General features: G+C 48.3%; 1 protein-coding gene across 17 annotated transcripts in view; it reads right to left on the bottom strand.

Annotated features, from left to right (window-relative positions):
- Nucleotides 1-14,849, bottom strand: part of Fam117a (family with sequence similarity 117, member A) — a 44,230-nt gene that overhangs the window by 12,614 nt on the left and 16,767 nt on the right. For 10 of the 17 annotated variants that reach the window (XR_015630920.1, NM_001109039.2, XM_087573710.1 and 7 more), the window contains 1 exon segment: nucleotides 4,612-4,781. Coding sequence is in view for 2 of the 17 variants with exons in the window: in NM_001109039.2 (NP_001102509.2) it covers nucleotides 4,612-4,781 (170 nt within the window). In the remaining 15 variants the exon portion in view is untranslated. 17 annotated transcript variants of the gene reach the window in all.

Raw genomic sequence — 14,849 nt, 5'->3', positions numbered from 1 at the left:
CCTTGATCATGGTCTCCTTGGGGGACAGTAAAGTCACAGCTAAGACACACTTCAAGGAGGTCACCAGGTTAGGGTCAGGCCAAGCTTGTGGCAGCAGTGTAAATAGTCACGCTAGATGCCTCTTTGTGTGGAGAAGAGTCTGGACATGGGGACCAAAACTCATGCACTAGAATGGGCTTTCTCCATACCCTGGCTAAGGGAGCAACTGAAGGAGGGGTAAGATTACTAAACACGAGTGAGCGGCCAGGTCTGCAGCTGTTGTACAAAACCAGACATGCACGGTAGAGGACGACTGATTGCCCTGCCAGGGACTGCAAGGTTCCACAGCAGCGTGCGGAGGGATAGATGGGCATGGAAGAGGAAGATAGCATCCCACAGAGCCAACAGAGCAACAAAAGCCAAGGAGGGTAGGACCCTGCACAGCTAAGTTCTACCTGGTGGTGATGACCAGGAGGGTAAGAGTCCAGGCCCTCGATGTCTCCAGTGACCTTGGCTCCCGAGCATGCTGCAAGTGCAGAGCTGAGCTGGGCCCTGGGCGCATTACCCACCATGCACCATGCCTGTTAGAAGTAAAGAGCAGCACGGACCTGGCTGGGGATAGATGGTTGGTCAGAGAGGGAGCACGTGCTGAGCTCAGTTCAGAAGGAAGCCAGTCCATTAGGACTTTGGCCAAACAAAAAGGCTCTGAGGGCGGTCACCAGAACTATGGCTGCAGGTGGCCAAAGCCACCATTTCTAGCTTAGCAGTGACAACCCTCAGATTTTCCATCATGGCCCCATATTCAAGTTTTTGCTGTATTGTCAAACCATGCACAGAACCACTGGTTTTGGTCGCTAGTTTGGAAAAACAGGCTCTGTGCCCAAGCCCTTATGCCCACAAAAAAACAAAAACAAAAAAAATAACAGTTTTTTTTTTAAAAGTCTGTGACGGTCACACTGGGTCATGTGCCGTCAGTGAACACTGAGGCAGTAGCTCAGGGAAAGGGAGGAACCCTCCCCCTGAAGCAGGGAAAGACAGAAAGGAAGTCTTCTCCAGCCAGTAGGCTGCCTCAGCCTCTGGCCTTTGGAATGCTCTGTGATGATGTCTGTGAAGAACTTAGACGAAAGATCAGTCTGAGGTAAATGGCAGGGAGCGGGAATGGGGATCACGGAGGTTTTCCCATCTTATCAACTAATGAAGCAGAAATGGGTATGAAAAGACATGTGAGTGGAGCCAGGCAAGGGAGGTACCCAAGGTCCCTTCTGTGGGCAGGATGCCACCAGCTGGGGAACTTTGCTCAAACAGTCATCCTAGCTGTGGGAAGCCCACTTCCTCCCTCCAGAAGAGCACAAGGCTCATAGAGTTTGCCCAGTAAGAAGGGAGAGAGGTAACCACAGCCACTGGCATGTGTTGCCATCACTAGTCCTGGCTAGGGCCCAGTCACTAGGAGAAGCCAACTCAAAGTACTTGGTGGCCAGCTCTGGGTTACCAGATGGCCTGGGGGAAGGGTGGGCCACAGGAGAGAAAACACACTCCAATAAACCGAGACAATTATGAAAAACTCATCTCAGACACAGGACTTCCTGCAGAAGATGGAGATGCCACAGAGGTGGGGTTGTGGGGAGTGACTCCCTGGTTCTCAAGGGCCGTGTTCTCACAAAGCCAATGCTGGAAACACCCGTTCACATTGGTCATCTTGGCTCAAAACAAGCTAGGCTGGAGGTCTAGCTCAGGAGTACAGCATCCGGCTAGCATGTGCAGGCCCTGGATTCTATCCCCAACACAGAAAAAGATACAAGCATCAAAGCAGTGGCTCTTCCCCAGGTGTCATAGCCACACCCCTTCCTCCTTTCTAGAAGAGCTGTTCCTCTTGTCCTGTAGGTAAGGAGCCTGCCTCCTATTCAATCCATGGCTACCTGAGGATTGACTCTGTACTTGACTGAAAGCATGGAACATGGCCAGGAAGGGGATCCTGGGATTACTGACAGCATTGCCATAAACCCAAGGGCTGAGTGCTTTTCATTCTCTTCTGCCATATGTGTCGACAAGCGTGGAGTACACAGCTCGCCCAGCTCTCCAAGGGCGCGTGTTCTGTGTTTGGGGCCGGGCTCTGACACTGGCTTGGAATGAGCAAGGCCCTCTGGGGGGTGTTCTGGGAAAGAGCTGCTTAGGCTCAGCCACAACTGAAAAGCATGTTATCCCTGGGAGTGTCAGGAATGACACAGCCTCCATCGCAGGGAAGCTAGGCACCCAGGAGAACAGTAACAAGTACCTGCCATTAGGCTGCATGAAGCAGACCATGAAATGTTTCACTGCTGTGGCTAGGAGAGAAGGGGCGCAAGTGAGAAAGGGCAGGGTAGGAATAGCTGGCTTGCTCAAAGCAACTGGGAGAGGTCTGGCATCCATCCACTAACATCTGAAAAGCTTTGAATGAACTCAGGATGTAGCTCAGTGGTAGAGCATGAGCACTTGTCTTGCCTGACTGAAGCCCTAGGCCCATCTCCAACCTCACAACCTAACAAGTAAACCAACCAAACGCACATATACATATATACATATATACATACGTATGTACATACATACATACATACATATATACATACGCATGCTTTCAGAGACCTTAATAGATCTAGATTCCCTGCTCCACATTCCCTGGAAATGTCTTCTTCAGGCATCCTTCTGGGAGATCTCTCGCTATTCAGAAGGGATCACAAGGCTTTCTGGGAAGATGGCAGTTGGGCCTAAAACTTTCACCTTGTAATGCCAGTGCTAAAAATGGCAGCTTGTGCCAGGCACAGGGGCCTCAAGCAGGAATTTGAGTGGAACCCAAACCTCGGAGCAGAGAATCCCTGAAGAGCAAGCCTGGGAGACGGCCGAGCACATACTTGGGGCTGGATGCTTATACTGATCAGAATTCTCCCACCTCAGCCTGCAGCCACAATATTGACAGGTTGCTAAGAGTTCCTCGAGGGCTGGAGCCCATCCCGGGAAAGAGGAAAACTAGAGGGCCCCGAGCCTTGCCAGACCCATGGAGGCACATCGCTGACCTCTGTCTTGCTGTGGCAAGAAGCCCAGACTTGTTATATAAAAGATCTGGCCTGCAGCTGGAGCTGAAGCAAAAACATGCAGCTCAGAACCCAGGCCACTCCACTGGCCAGAGGACGTCTGAGGCCAGCCCTGCCTGGGGGGGGGGGGGGGGGGTGACAAAAAGAAAGCTACATGAGAAATGAGATGACCACTGGATAGAGGCTGGCAAACGGGAAATGACAGGTGGGGATACGCTGCCTGACATCTAACAAAGCAAGATGTTTATGGGTCTGCCTACTTGAAGCAACCTCAAGTCCCACTCCTGCAGGAAGCCCTCCTTGATTAACTACGTTATCTCGCCTGAACCATAGAGAAAGAAGTGTGTACTACCAGACCCATGAGGGATAGAGCATATCCCTTTCTCCTTGCCTAAGGATAAAGGGAGAACAGTGCGGGCCCCCAGGAGAGCTACCCTTTACCTCCTACCTGCACATCTACAGAGGACTGGCCATTGGTATCACCTTACTGTTTTAAACTTGTTTCAATTCTTTTTGGTGCAACAAGGGCCATTTCTGGAAGAACCTTGCTTCTCTAAACATTGTCAGGCATCAGCCCCATGACATCCCTTGGCTGTCTGTTCTCAAGTCTTTGGGGAACTGGAAACCAGGCTCAAAGAAACCAAAACTTGTTCCTATTGGAGTGGGCATTCGAACATTCATTAAAAACATTTGAAAATGGATCTCATAAAAGGAAAGGAACTGGTCAGATGGGCTGAGGAGGCAGAGTGAGTAGCATGGGGCACGGGCTCCACAGCCCCAGCCATCACGCAGTATGCATGTGGGCAGAGTGGGCACACTCTGCTCAGCAAAGGAAGAGCTGCCCCACCCCGTCTTGTCCTGTTACCCAGAATGGAGGCTGCACTGGGCTAGGTGTTCTTCCCAGCAAGTTGAACAGGTCTTGGCATAAGCTCCCCAAAGGGAGCCTTGTTCTTACCAACCTAAGTGCTGAGAAGATGGAAGTCCTAGGTCAGACAACATCTTTGGGTAGTGTCCAGATGAGATGACTACTTGTTCATGTTAACAAATCCTATCCAAAAGATGGACACATGGGCTGGATGCTCTGTGGAGATCCCTTCCAAGGACAGGACTCTTCATGAACACACAGGAGAGAAAGCTGGGTTGTGCAGCACTGGAGCCTGGCTTCTGGCAAGGTGTAGCTCTTCACAGGAGCGCCCTATTCCTACTGATTCCCTCGGATGCCTGGGGAATGCAAACTGGACCAAATGTTGGCCTTAGTTTAACTTCAGGAAGGCAAATCTCGTTTTAAAAAGTCCCAGACTCTAAAGTCAGCTGCAGATCCTCTGCATGCAAATCCTGAAATCCAAACTGTAAACCCCAGCTTGACGGCTCCTTTCCACCAGACAGGTGGAACACAAACTCACTTTCACCTATGTTTACAAAAGAAAAGAAAGATGGAAAAACCCCGGTAAACAGTAGAAGGAGAAAAGCGTCTATGTATACCTAAAATCCAGGACAAGTCACTTCTGTGACAGAAGTCACTCACCAGTGGAGTCAGCCAGCCTCCCACCCCTCCTGATCCCATTACCTGGGTGGCCTTGTCATTGGTACAGCAGGTGAAGGCCCCATCTGCATCTCGTGGCCACTGGCCCAGAAGGTAGGAACTGAGGATGGTGTCCAGGGAGAAAGTACGTCGGACCTGGGGTGGCTGGGGCCTACACACTGGCTTTTCCGGGGCCACCGAACACGGGACGCTAGCTGAAAGAGAGCACAACCCACGAGGCCTTGGCATCAGCATGGAGGAAGGAGTCATGACAACCAGTCTTCTCTCTCCCACAGGATACCTCACCTGCCTGCCATCTTTCCTCCTTCCTGAGAGAATTCACAGCAGCAAAAGCACATCCTGTCTGACCAGCAGTCCTGACATCACTGCGGTCCCTTCTCACCATTTCACGGTAGACACAGAGGTCCCTTTATGATGCCCTTTATTCCTGCCCCAGGAGACTTCTGAGTGCAGCCCTCCCAAGTATCCACCCCGAGAGACTCCTTGGAGGAGCTGTTTCCCAGCCTTAGAGGGACTCCATGTTCATAAAACCGGGCCTTCTTCCCCTTTTACATTTTCTGCCCTTCTTCCCTCCTCCCATGTCCATTTTGAATCTTCTGTGCTGCCCAAACTTGGCTCAACTAATTAAAAATTCTTTTCTTCGGGGCTGGGGATTTAGCTCAGTGGTAGAGCGCTTACCTAGGAAGTGCAAGGCCCTGGGTTCGGTCCCCAGCTCCAAAAAAAAAAAAAAATTCTTTTCTTCTTTTTGTGGTGCTGAGACTGGATCCAGAGCCTTACATAGGCTAAACAAGAACTGTACTCCACAGTTCTATTTTCTCTCCACTTTTTTGAGATAGGATCTTGCTACATTACCCAGGAGGCCTTGAATGGGCAACGTAGCCCAGGCCCACTCTGAATTTACAATCCTCCTGCCTCTGTCTCCCCAGCAGCTGGGATTACCAGTGTGTACCTCCATGCCCAGCATGAAGGATTCTTACTACTTCCTCCAGTCCAGGCAGCTCCAGGAGAGCTAGGGCACTGGCCTGGAAAGAGCCCCAAAGCTCTAAGAGGAGGAGTGCAGTAGAGGACAGTATGCCAGTCTGCAGGTCTTTTCCAACCCCTTCTCTCACTTTTATCTGAACGGCAAAATCAAATACACAAAGGGGGGCAATTATAAATGCATTCATTTTATTTTACGTTGGCTTAAGATTTCTGGGAGAAATTAAAAGTTGAAACACTTTTTAAAACATAAGCGTTCGGGGTTGGGGATTTAGCTTAGTGGTAGAGCGCTTGCCTAGCAAGTGCAAGGCCCTGGGTTCGGTCCCCAGCTCCGAAAAAAAGAAAAACAAAAAACAAAAAACATAAGCGTTCTGGGATCATCTGGAAGTCTCAGGGGTCTGGGCTGACTCTGTTTTCTATGTCCATGTTCAAACACTCCACTATCTGCAGATCTATAAAGGCTCGCCTTTAAACAGAGCAAACTGCTTTCACATCTGTGGTAATCCCTTGGTGATTTATGTGTATATTCAGCACAGCAGAAAGAACTGGGAACTGTAGGTATAAATAGACTCGAAGAGGTTTACATTAAAAAGACACAGAAAGATTGGCAGTTCCCCAAAAAATTAAACAGAGAATTCCCTCAGGGTCCAGAAATTCCAACTCTAGGTAGAGACTCCCCTCAAAAACAAAAAAACGAAACCCTGAAAGCAGAGATTTAAAAGTTATTTGTACACTTATGATCACAGTAATATCAATTATAATAGCCCTAAATTGGAGGCAACCTGGTGGCACAGGGTGAAACAAGCCGGAAACAGACAGACGGCAAATGTGACATGAGTCCACTTCGTGAAACATCTGGAGTGGGCAGATCCATGGGGACAGAAGGGGTACGGGGACCATGGGCACAGAAGGAAGGGGAAGGGTTCTGGTTTTTGTTTTTTGGTTTTTTTTTTTTTTTTTTTTTTTTGGTTCTTTTTTTCGGGGCTGGGGACCGAACCCAGGGCCTTGTGCTTCCTAGGTAAGCGCTCTACCACTGAGCTAAATCCCCAGCCCCTTTTGTTTTTTTTGGTTCTTTTTTTTCGGAGCTGGGGACCGAACCCAGGGCCTTGCGCTTCCTAGGTAAGCGCTCTACCACTGAGCTAAATCCCCAGCCCTGGGAAGGGTTCTGTTAATAGATACCTACCCTCTGGTCGTAACATTCCAGAAATGGCACACTAATGGCTGCACTGCCATGTAATATGCCACCGCACTGCAAACTTAAGATTCTTAAAATCATAACTTTGTTGTTATGCTTTTCAAGACAGGGTTTCTCTGTGTAGCCCTGGCTGTCCTGGAACTCACAGAGATCTACCTGCCTCTACCTCTCCTGTGCTGGGACTAAAGGTGTGTGCTACCACTGCCTGGCAGCAAATTTTACATTATTTATGTTAACCAGTTTAAAAAAGAAAAAGATACCAACAATGTGAAAGTCTTCAAATTAATTTAGATATTTACATATGTTTTGACAGGCTTATAATCAATGTAAAATATATTTCACCTTGTCCCATACATTACAAAATCCCAATTCAAAGTATTGATGATCCACATATTTGCCATTTTTAAAGATCTTATGATATCAAATGGTGATTTGTTTAAGCACTCCTACTTTGCTGGACACTTGGCTTGCCCTCTAATATGGAGCTCATCGATGCTGTTTTGATGAGCCTCATTCTTAGTTTTTAATGTAACCTTTGTCATATATAAGACACCTCCCTCAGCCAGCAGATAAGTACTCACTTAGAAGAGACTAAAATTGACTTCCAATGACAAAAGTTCTAAGTATGAATTGTCCAAAAACTCAAGAAATATATAAACCAAACACACACACACACACACACACACACACACACACACACACACACACACACACACACATTCCACCTCCTCACCTAGAGCTAATCACTGTTAATTATGAACCACTGATGGGTAACGGTGACTCACACCTTTAATCTTAGCACTCAGGAGGCGGTGGATCTCTTAAGTTCGAAGCCAATCTTACACAGTGAGTTCTAAGCTAGCCAGGACTGCATAGAGAGACCCTATCTGGAAAGAAAAGAAGTTTCATCATGGGATCTTACTTTCTGAATGTGAACACACATACATTTTAAAATCATAAAGTGGGCTGGGATAAAAAACAAAACAAACAAACAAACAAACCAACAAACAGGTCTATGAATGCACTCAGGAGGCAGAGGCAGGCAGAACACCAAGTTGGAGGCCAGCCTGGTCTACAGAGAGAGTTCCAGACAGTCAGAGCTATGCAGAGAAACCCTGTCAATGATGATGATGGTGGTGGTGGTGGTGGTGGTGGTGGTGGTGGTGGTGGTGGTGGTGGTGGTGGAAGCACACCATGATGTTGTTTGGCTGTGGCTCTACCTCCTTTCTAAATCAATATATGCTGACTACAACATACTTTTACCAGGAAGTTGTTTTTGAGACAGTGTCTCACTATTGCATCCAGGCAGATCTTGTTGTTGTTGTTTGGTTTTTTTTTTGTTTTTTTTTTCTTTGTTCCAAGACATGGTTTCTTTGTGTAGCCCTGGCTGTCCTGGAATTTGTAGACTGGGCTGGCCTCAACTCAGAGATCCACCTGTCTCTGCCTCCTTACACTGGGATTAAAGTCATGCACCACCACCGCCCCTGCTGTAGGCTTTTTCAGTTGGTCTCTTTACGTAGCCCAATCAGGCCTGAAACTTGCCCTCCTCTTCTACCTCCCAGGGGTTAGCATTATAGGTGTGGACCACCATGCCTGGCAATACATTATTTTAAATGTTCACAAAATCTCTACTCTAAAATTCTCCAAAGGCCCTTTCAGAATTGGAAGTCAGGAGCTACAAGGTGACCTAAAGGAAAAGGCACCTGGATGCCAAGCCTAAAGGCCCAAGTGTGATGCCCTGGACTCATTGGTGGAAATAAGACCAACTCCGTCCTCCATTCTCATGCCTTGGCTGTGCAGTGTACAGCGTACACACAAGCACGCAGGTGTCACAGGCCCCATGCTCTGGCCTCCTTACCTGTCCTGTGCACTACATTCCTTCCTCTACACTGCCATTTCCACCACTGACCGGGCCTGTTCCTCTCTGTTGCTGATGTCTGAGCCAAGCACCAGGCCTCCTCCCTTGCCTGCAGACCCTGGGAATCCCCTGCGAGCTTCGGAATGTCCTGGGTTTGCTCGGCATATTTTGTACTCTCCTTGGACTTACTGCCTCTCTCTAGGGTTGCAGGCATTTGTGACTCCTAGAGAATGAACAGCCTGTGAAGTTGGGCTCTGACTTAGCTTTGTAGCCCCCAGTGTCTACAGAGTCTACAGCAGAGCCCAAGTTGGCAAGAACCCAAGCACTTGAATAAAACTGAAAAATCTATAGTAGAAAGATAAAGCTTCTGTAATTACACCACTGCACCTACTCGGATTCGCAGCAGCCGCTCACCTTCAGGAAAGACCTCATAGCCACTTATCTGTGTGTCTGGGTCTGAGGCTCTGGGGGGCCACCTCCTCTTTCGCTTTCTTGTGACCTTGTTACGGCAGTGGTTTACTAACAGGCCCACTGGTTCAGCCTCAAGTTTACCTTCTACACAAGCAATTCAATCAGTCATTATTCTGAGCTGGACTTAAGGTGGAAATGTGGTTAATTCAAATATTTCTGGAGGCTTCTGGTCTACTATGGAAACCGGCTCAGACACAGAAATCCTGTCCTCTAGGCCTCTTTTAAGGCAGTCCCTGAGAACCCAGTTAGAAGGCACGGCCTCTAGAAAGCACCTTTGCAGCGTTACATGACGGATAATCAAAGAGGTGGGTAAGAAAATGACTGCTATGTGGGCTGAGATGTCACAATCCTAGCAGCTGCTGCTTCCTAGTTTTTGAAGGACAGAGACTCCCTCCAGGGCTGAGGACAGTGATGGGGGAGAAAGGTCAGTCAGAGTCACCTGCCCTATCCTCTCAGCAGGAAGACACGGCAGAGATTCTGAAACATCTGCTTAGCGAATACCTTTCAGTCTTGCCCCATTACTACAAATTACTTTGGTCTGCAGTCACCCTTTCCTCTCTTGTCTGCCCTGGAAAGGCATAGGGAGACTGAGGAATGTCAAAGACAGAGAGGCAGCGCCCGTTGACACCCCACATCTCAAGAAGGTGGCTGTGTTCTATACCTAAACCAAGCCCCTCTCTACCTGCTCCAAGGCTGGATACCTGGAGGGGAACTGCCCCACCAGCTCCTCTTAGGAGTGTGTGTGTGTGTGTGTGTGTGTGTGTGTGTGTGTGTGTGTGTGTGTGCGCGCGTGCACGTGTGCGGTAGAGGCCAGGGGTCTGCTGTGAAGTATATTTGTTTTCATGTGTTTCTTGTCAGGCTTTTGAAACCTGTAACAGAGGAATCTATCACCTAGCAACAACTGCCACCACACTGATTTTACATCGGCTCTCACCACCCTCGGAACCACCCTAGTCAGTAAACTATTTAGCTGGGGTCTGATTTCAACAACAGGGAACGAAATGGTATTTCACTCACAGTACTGACAGACGGTGTCCAGGAAATACTCAAATTCCTGGAATTGGTACGAGACCCAGCCATTATTCTACTTGGTATCACGTTCTTCTCAACTGCCACTGATCAAAACTAATCACAACAGCTGTGTGACTTGTCCTCCATATATACATAAAAATAACAGAAATGGTAAAAAGGAATAAAACTTACAGGAAAAAAGCTAGAAAGGGAGAGAAGGAGAGACTGAGGAAAGGCAAGTGTCCGTGTGGAAGGCTGCCCTGCCTCCCTTGCTGGCAGACAGACCTTGCTCAGCTCACCTGCGGGACCCACCTGTTTCCCCACCCCCTCAGATGAGGTCACAGCTGGGCTCCAGCCTTATCTCCACAGCAGCCACATCCCAGCACTGCTGGCTCAGCTCCTGGCTAGCCACAAGGTAGAATTACCTCCTGTCTCAGAGCCCTTAGCAAGGCTCCATGGCCCCTCCCAAATCCCCAAATTCTTGGCATGTTCCAACCTCTCTGAGGAGACTAAAATGCCATGTTTCTTTCATGCCTAGGAAATAAAGGAGAGGGCACTTTTAAAAGATTAGGTTTTTGACTAGGAAAAGAAAAAAAAAAAAAAAAAAAAAAAAAAAAAACAACCTCCTGCTTATTTCATAAACATCCCCCCCAAATGGTTTGGCAAGCACCTGTTGTTTTAGGCACCAGAACTGAGTAACTCAAAAGCACCAATCTCCTCTAAGGACAAACCAAAGCCAAAACCAGATAGTGATATGATCCTGTGCCATCCTTAAAGAGGCTGCAGACTAGCGGGCACAGTGCGGTCCCGATACATAGGAGGAGCTGTCCCAACAGCATAGGTCTGACAGCCATATCCTCAGAGCAGTGTGACTGCAGCCACCTGCCATCCTCACGGACCTGCCTTCCCTCAGCCAGCAGGGCCCAATCTGGCCCACCTTACCTCCTAGGAATCGATTCTGAAGAGAAAAAGAAATGCAAACATGCTTTTACTCCTTAGGAAGATACAGGGAAGGAGGTGGAGAAAGAGAAGATGACGTCTGCTCTGAGAAGGTTCTATCCACAGTATCTGGAGGCCTGCGTTTCCCAACTGAGAAAGTGTATCGCAGGCCCTGGGATTGAACCTAGGGCCTCACACACACCAGGCAAGCACTCTACCCCTGAGCTATGGCCCCAGCCCTCTCTTTACTTTTTATTTTAGGACAGGGTCTCACTAACTTGCCCAGGGTATCTCTAATTCAATCTTTAGCCTAGGGAAGACTTGACTTCACACTCCTTCTGTCCTAGCCTCCTCAGTAGTGCTGATTACAGGCCTATCCCCACAGCACTTACTGTGAAAGTCCTTTCCTTTACTAGGGACAGTCTATTGCTCTCCTGGATATTATCTGAGAAAAGTGTGTGGAAAGGAGATCAAACAGCTTGTAGCAGGCAAGTGATACTCGCCTGTAATCCCAGCACAGGGGTTCCAGGCCAGCCTTGGCTACAAGGTGATCCATTGTCTCGAGCAAGCAAAAATCAATAAAGCTTCTTAGAGACTTGGACATCGGCAGCTGTAAATGGGCGCTTAGGTCCCACTGCTCACAAGCCTCCCACAGCAGTCCCATAAGTGAGAGGGAAGTGGGTGCCTATGGGCAGACCGGAAAGATCTGGGCAGTGGGCTCTGTCCTGCACTTGTGTGATTACAGCTAAAGGATAGGAAGTGTTGAGAAGTCAAAACGGTTGCTTGTGGCTGAAAGATGAACTGGTTTTATTTCTGGAAAGTGCCCCTCTCAGATTTGGGAACCTGGGAGAGAAACAGAACAATCAGCTCCTGTATCAGCGAAGACAAGCCAGTATCATGACAGGCAATGACAAAGCAGGCAGCACTGGGACATGGGCTGGGTGTCTGCAGGAGGGTGGGGTGTCCTGTTTACAGCACCATGGGGTATTATCAGCCCATCGCATGCAGCAGCCTCCACAGCTCAGCCACCTGGAGAGGCACCCTGGCACCAGGCCAGACCATTTCACCACACAGCTGAGCAGTGGCGGATGCTTTGGTTCTTGGGCAACAGCAAATGGAGAAAACAAAACAAAACAGCACATACTAGATAAGGAGCCTTAGGTGCTATCTTCCAGAGCCACTTGGCCCTGTCTCCCAACTGCTACACTTGTATGGCTCCAGGGAGAGGGGCTAAGACAGGAGGGGCCCAGCAGTCAGGTGGTGTCAACCAAGCCAACAGGTAGCAGACAACACCTTTAGTGCCTACTGAGCATCAACTCGCTGATGGTCTCTGCTGATGGGAGAGGAGTAAGACAAGAAGCTACTGGCAGGGTGGCAGAGGAAAGAGCTGATGCCACTGCCCCACCAATGCCAGCTATCTGACACCAGGCACAGTGGTAGGGGATATTCCCCAGCGAAGGTGCTTTCAGAAGGGTCACCAATTCATCTCTGCCTCTCCCAAGATCCTTCCCTAGAACTCAACTGAAACCTAACCCCAGCAGAGGAACTCGAAGGAGAGAGGTGAGAGTTCTCAGGATGAAGACCTCAGATAATGTAGGGTATGAGACATTTCTGGTTCTTCTCAGCTGGGCCAGGGATGGGGAGAAATCAGCTCTGACCCAAGACTTCTGGCTGGGCACTTGAAGGGACAAGTCCATCATTTCGCTGTCTTTCAGGCCATGTAGGAGGAAGGAACCTGGGATGGGAAGATGCTCTTAATTCCACCACCAGTATATACCTCCAAAATAGAGATGTAATTTTTTTTTCTTTTTTTCGGAGCTGGGGACCGAACCCAGGGCCTTGCGCTTGCTAGGCAAGTGCTCTACCACTGAGCTAAATCCCCAACCCCAGAGATGTAATTTTACATCCAGCAAAAACTCAACAACTAGCTGGTTCAACAAACAAGGTATGAGTCACTTTCTCATGCTGTCAGGCTTTGAAGCATTCTTAGTGCTAGCCTTCTCCCCTCCCTCTTTTAAAGAGAAAATAGCCCTCATAACAAAAGCTACAAATACGCTATAGGAAACAAGGCAAACGGAGGAGTGAAAACACGAAGCTCAAAGCTATCCATGCCCACTCCGCGAGCAGCACAGTGCTGCAAGGACCCTCGCTTCTCTCCGTGCTCAGATGCATGTTCATGCTTCCTTTGGTTTTCCAACCAATGATCTTCACTTAGGGATGAGAAGCAGGCAAAGCTGGGGCAGAATGGTGGGACCCTGAGGGCTCCTGCCCTACCTTGTCCACTTGAGGTGCAGTACTTGAGAAATCTGGAGAACAAAAGACAGCATTTCCCCAAGAACTGATTTGCAGGATGAAGGGGAAGTTCCTCCAAACAGCCTCACAGGGATTGTCTTTCCATTTCTGGACACGTGCTGGGATTGAACAGTGTAGATGGCCTCACGAGCTCGCTGTGGTTTGGGGCCATTTCACTGCTCAACTCGGGGAACGTGGGTTTTGGAAGAGAAGCTGTGGTGATACTGAAACCCCCACTATGACTATCTGAGGTTAGAAGACCTCCCTGGAAAGCCCACGGAGACCCCATCTATCCCAGCTGGCTACGTTAAATCTGGGTGAGACGGTTTTCTTTGTTCCGTTGTCTAGCACTGAAACTCAAGGAAGCACTCTATTGCTGAACTATATCCCCAATCCTGACTAACATGTCTTTCAACACTAAGCCACAGCTAACTTCAACCCTCCCAGGGAGAAGAAACTCAAAAGAACTAGACTTGAAGGGGGAAAAGGTTCCATCATGCTTCCCCTACCAAGGAGATTTTACCCAGAAAAGAGCAATGGTATTTGTGTACACTCTAAGAACTGCTCAGCCAAACCCTCCATCAATCACTTTGACACCATATTTAAACGTACAACTCAAGAGAGAACCAGCGAAACCATTTCTGGCTTCAAGTCTGACTTCCCAAAATATAGATCATGCAAAATGTAGATCATGTCAGCAGGCAGATAGAAGAATGGGCCAAGAGAAGCCTTTTTGGAGATGTCACTGTGGGAAAAATATAAGGAATACACTAACTCTGTATCTTCCAGGAGGCAGAGGGTAACCGCAGAGTGTATGTGTGAGCATCAAAGAAGCAGGCTGCTGGTCTCTCACATTTGTTCAGCTCTCAAGAAACTACAGTTAGAAGAAAAGGAAGTAGTGTGAACTTTTCACCCGTTTTCTTGATTCTCTGAAGAGGAGTTTCTGTGGGATCGGAGCATTCTCAAGACAAAACAAATCCCCAGCAGTTACTAAAGGAAAGCTTGCTTTCCTTAGGATCTAATGGAGCCTTTGCAAGAAGAGCCCACACAGTAGCCTAACCTCCTCCCATAAAACAATCCTCACCTCGTGGTTGTCTGATAGTAATAGGTTCCTTGGGGACATACAAACTCAAAGGACAAACAAACATCTTTCTCCTTGCTTCCCTTCTTAATGGTAATCTGATTTCTATCCAACAGGAAAGAAATCATGATATCCAGTCAGCTCTTAAGTTAGCTTTTAAGGTAAGTAGGGTGAAGGGAGAACCAGATTAGGGACGTTCATCTAAAATGAGTTTTGCAAGAGGACAACTGTGAAACTATACCTTGGTTTCTGTTCTGATTCTGTGCATCCCACATGGTCATGCATTCCACTGTGGGGCAGAGAATCTCTCTTATCACCTCATGGTGAAGGTGAACTCATCTCTCCAAGGTCAAAGTGCAAAGTGAAACCTTTTATTCCCCCCAATAGAAGATTTTTCAACGAACATTTCCCACACTTGTATTTTAGTAAAGATTCAA

The sequence above is a fragment of the Rattus norvegicus genome, chromosome 10, assembly GCF_021556685.1.
Source record: "Rattus norvegicus strain SHRSP/BbbUtx chromosome 10, alternate assembly SHRSP_T2T, whole genome shotgun sequence".
In the NCBI taxonomy this organism is placed as follows: Eukaryota; Metazoa; Chordata; class Mammalia; order Rodentia; family Muridae; genus Rattus; species Rattus norvegicus.
The sequence above is the reverse complement of the archived record's forward strand: the minus strand, read 5'-3'. Positions and strand labels throughout refer to the sequence as shown.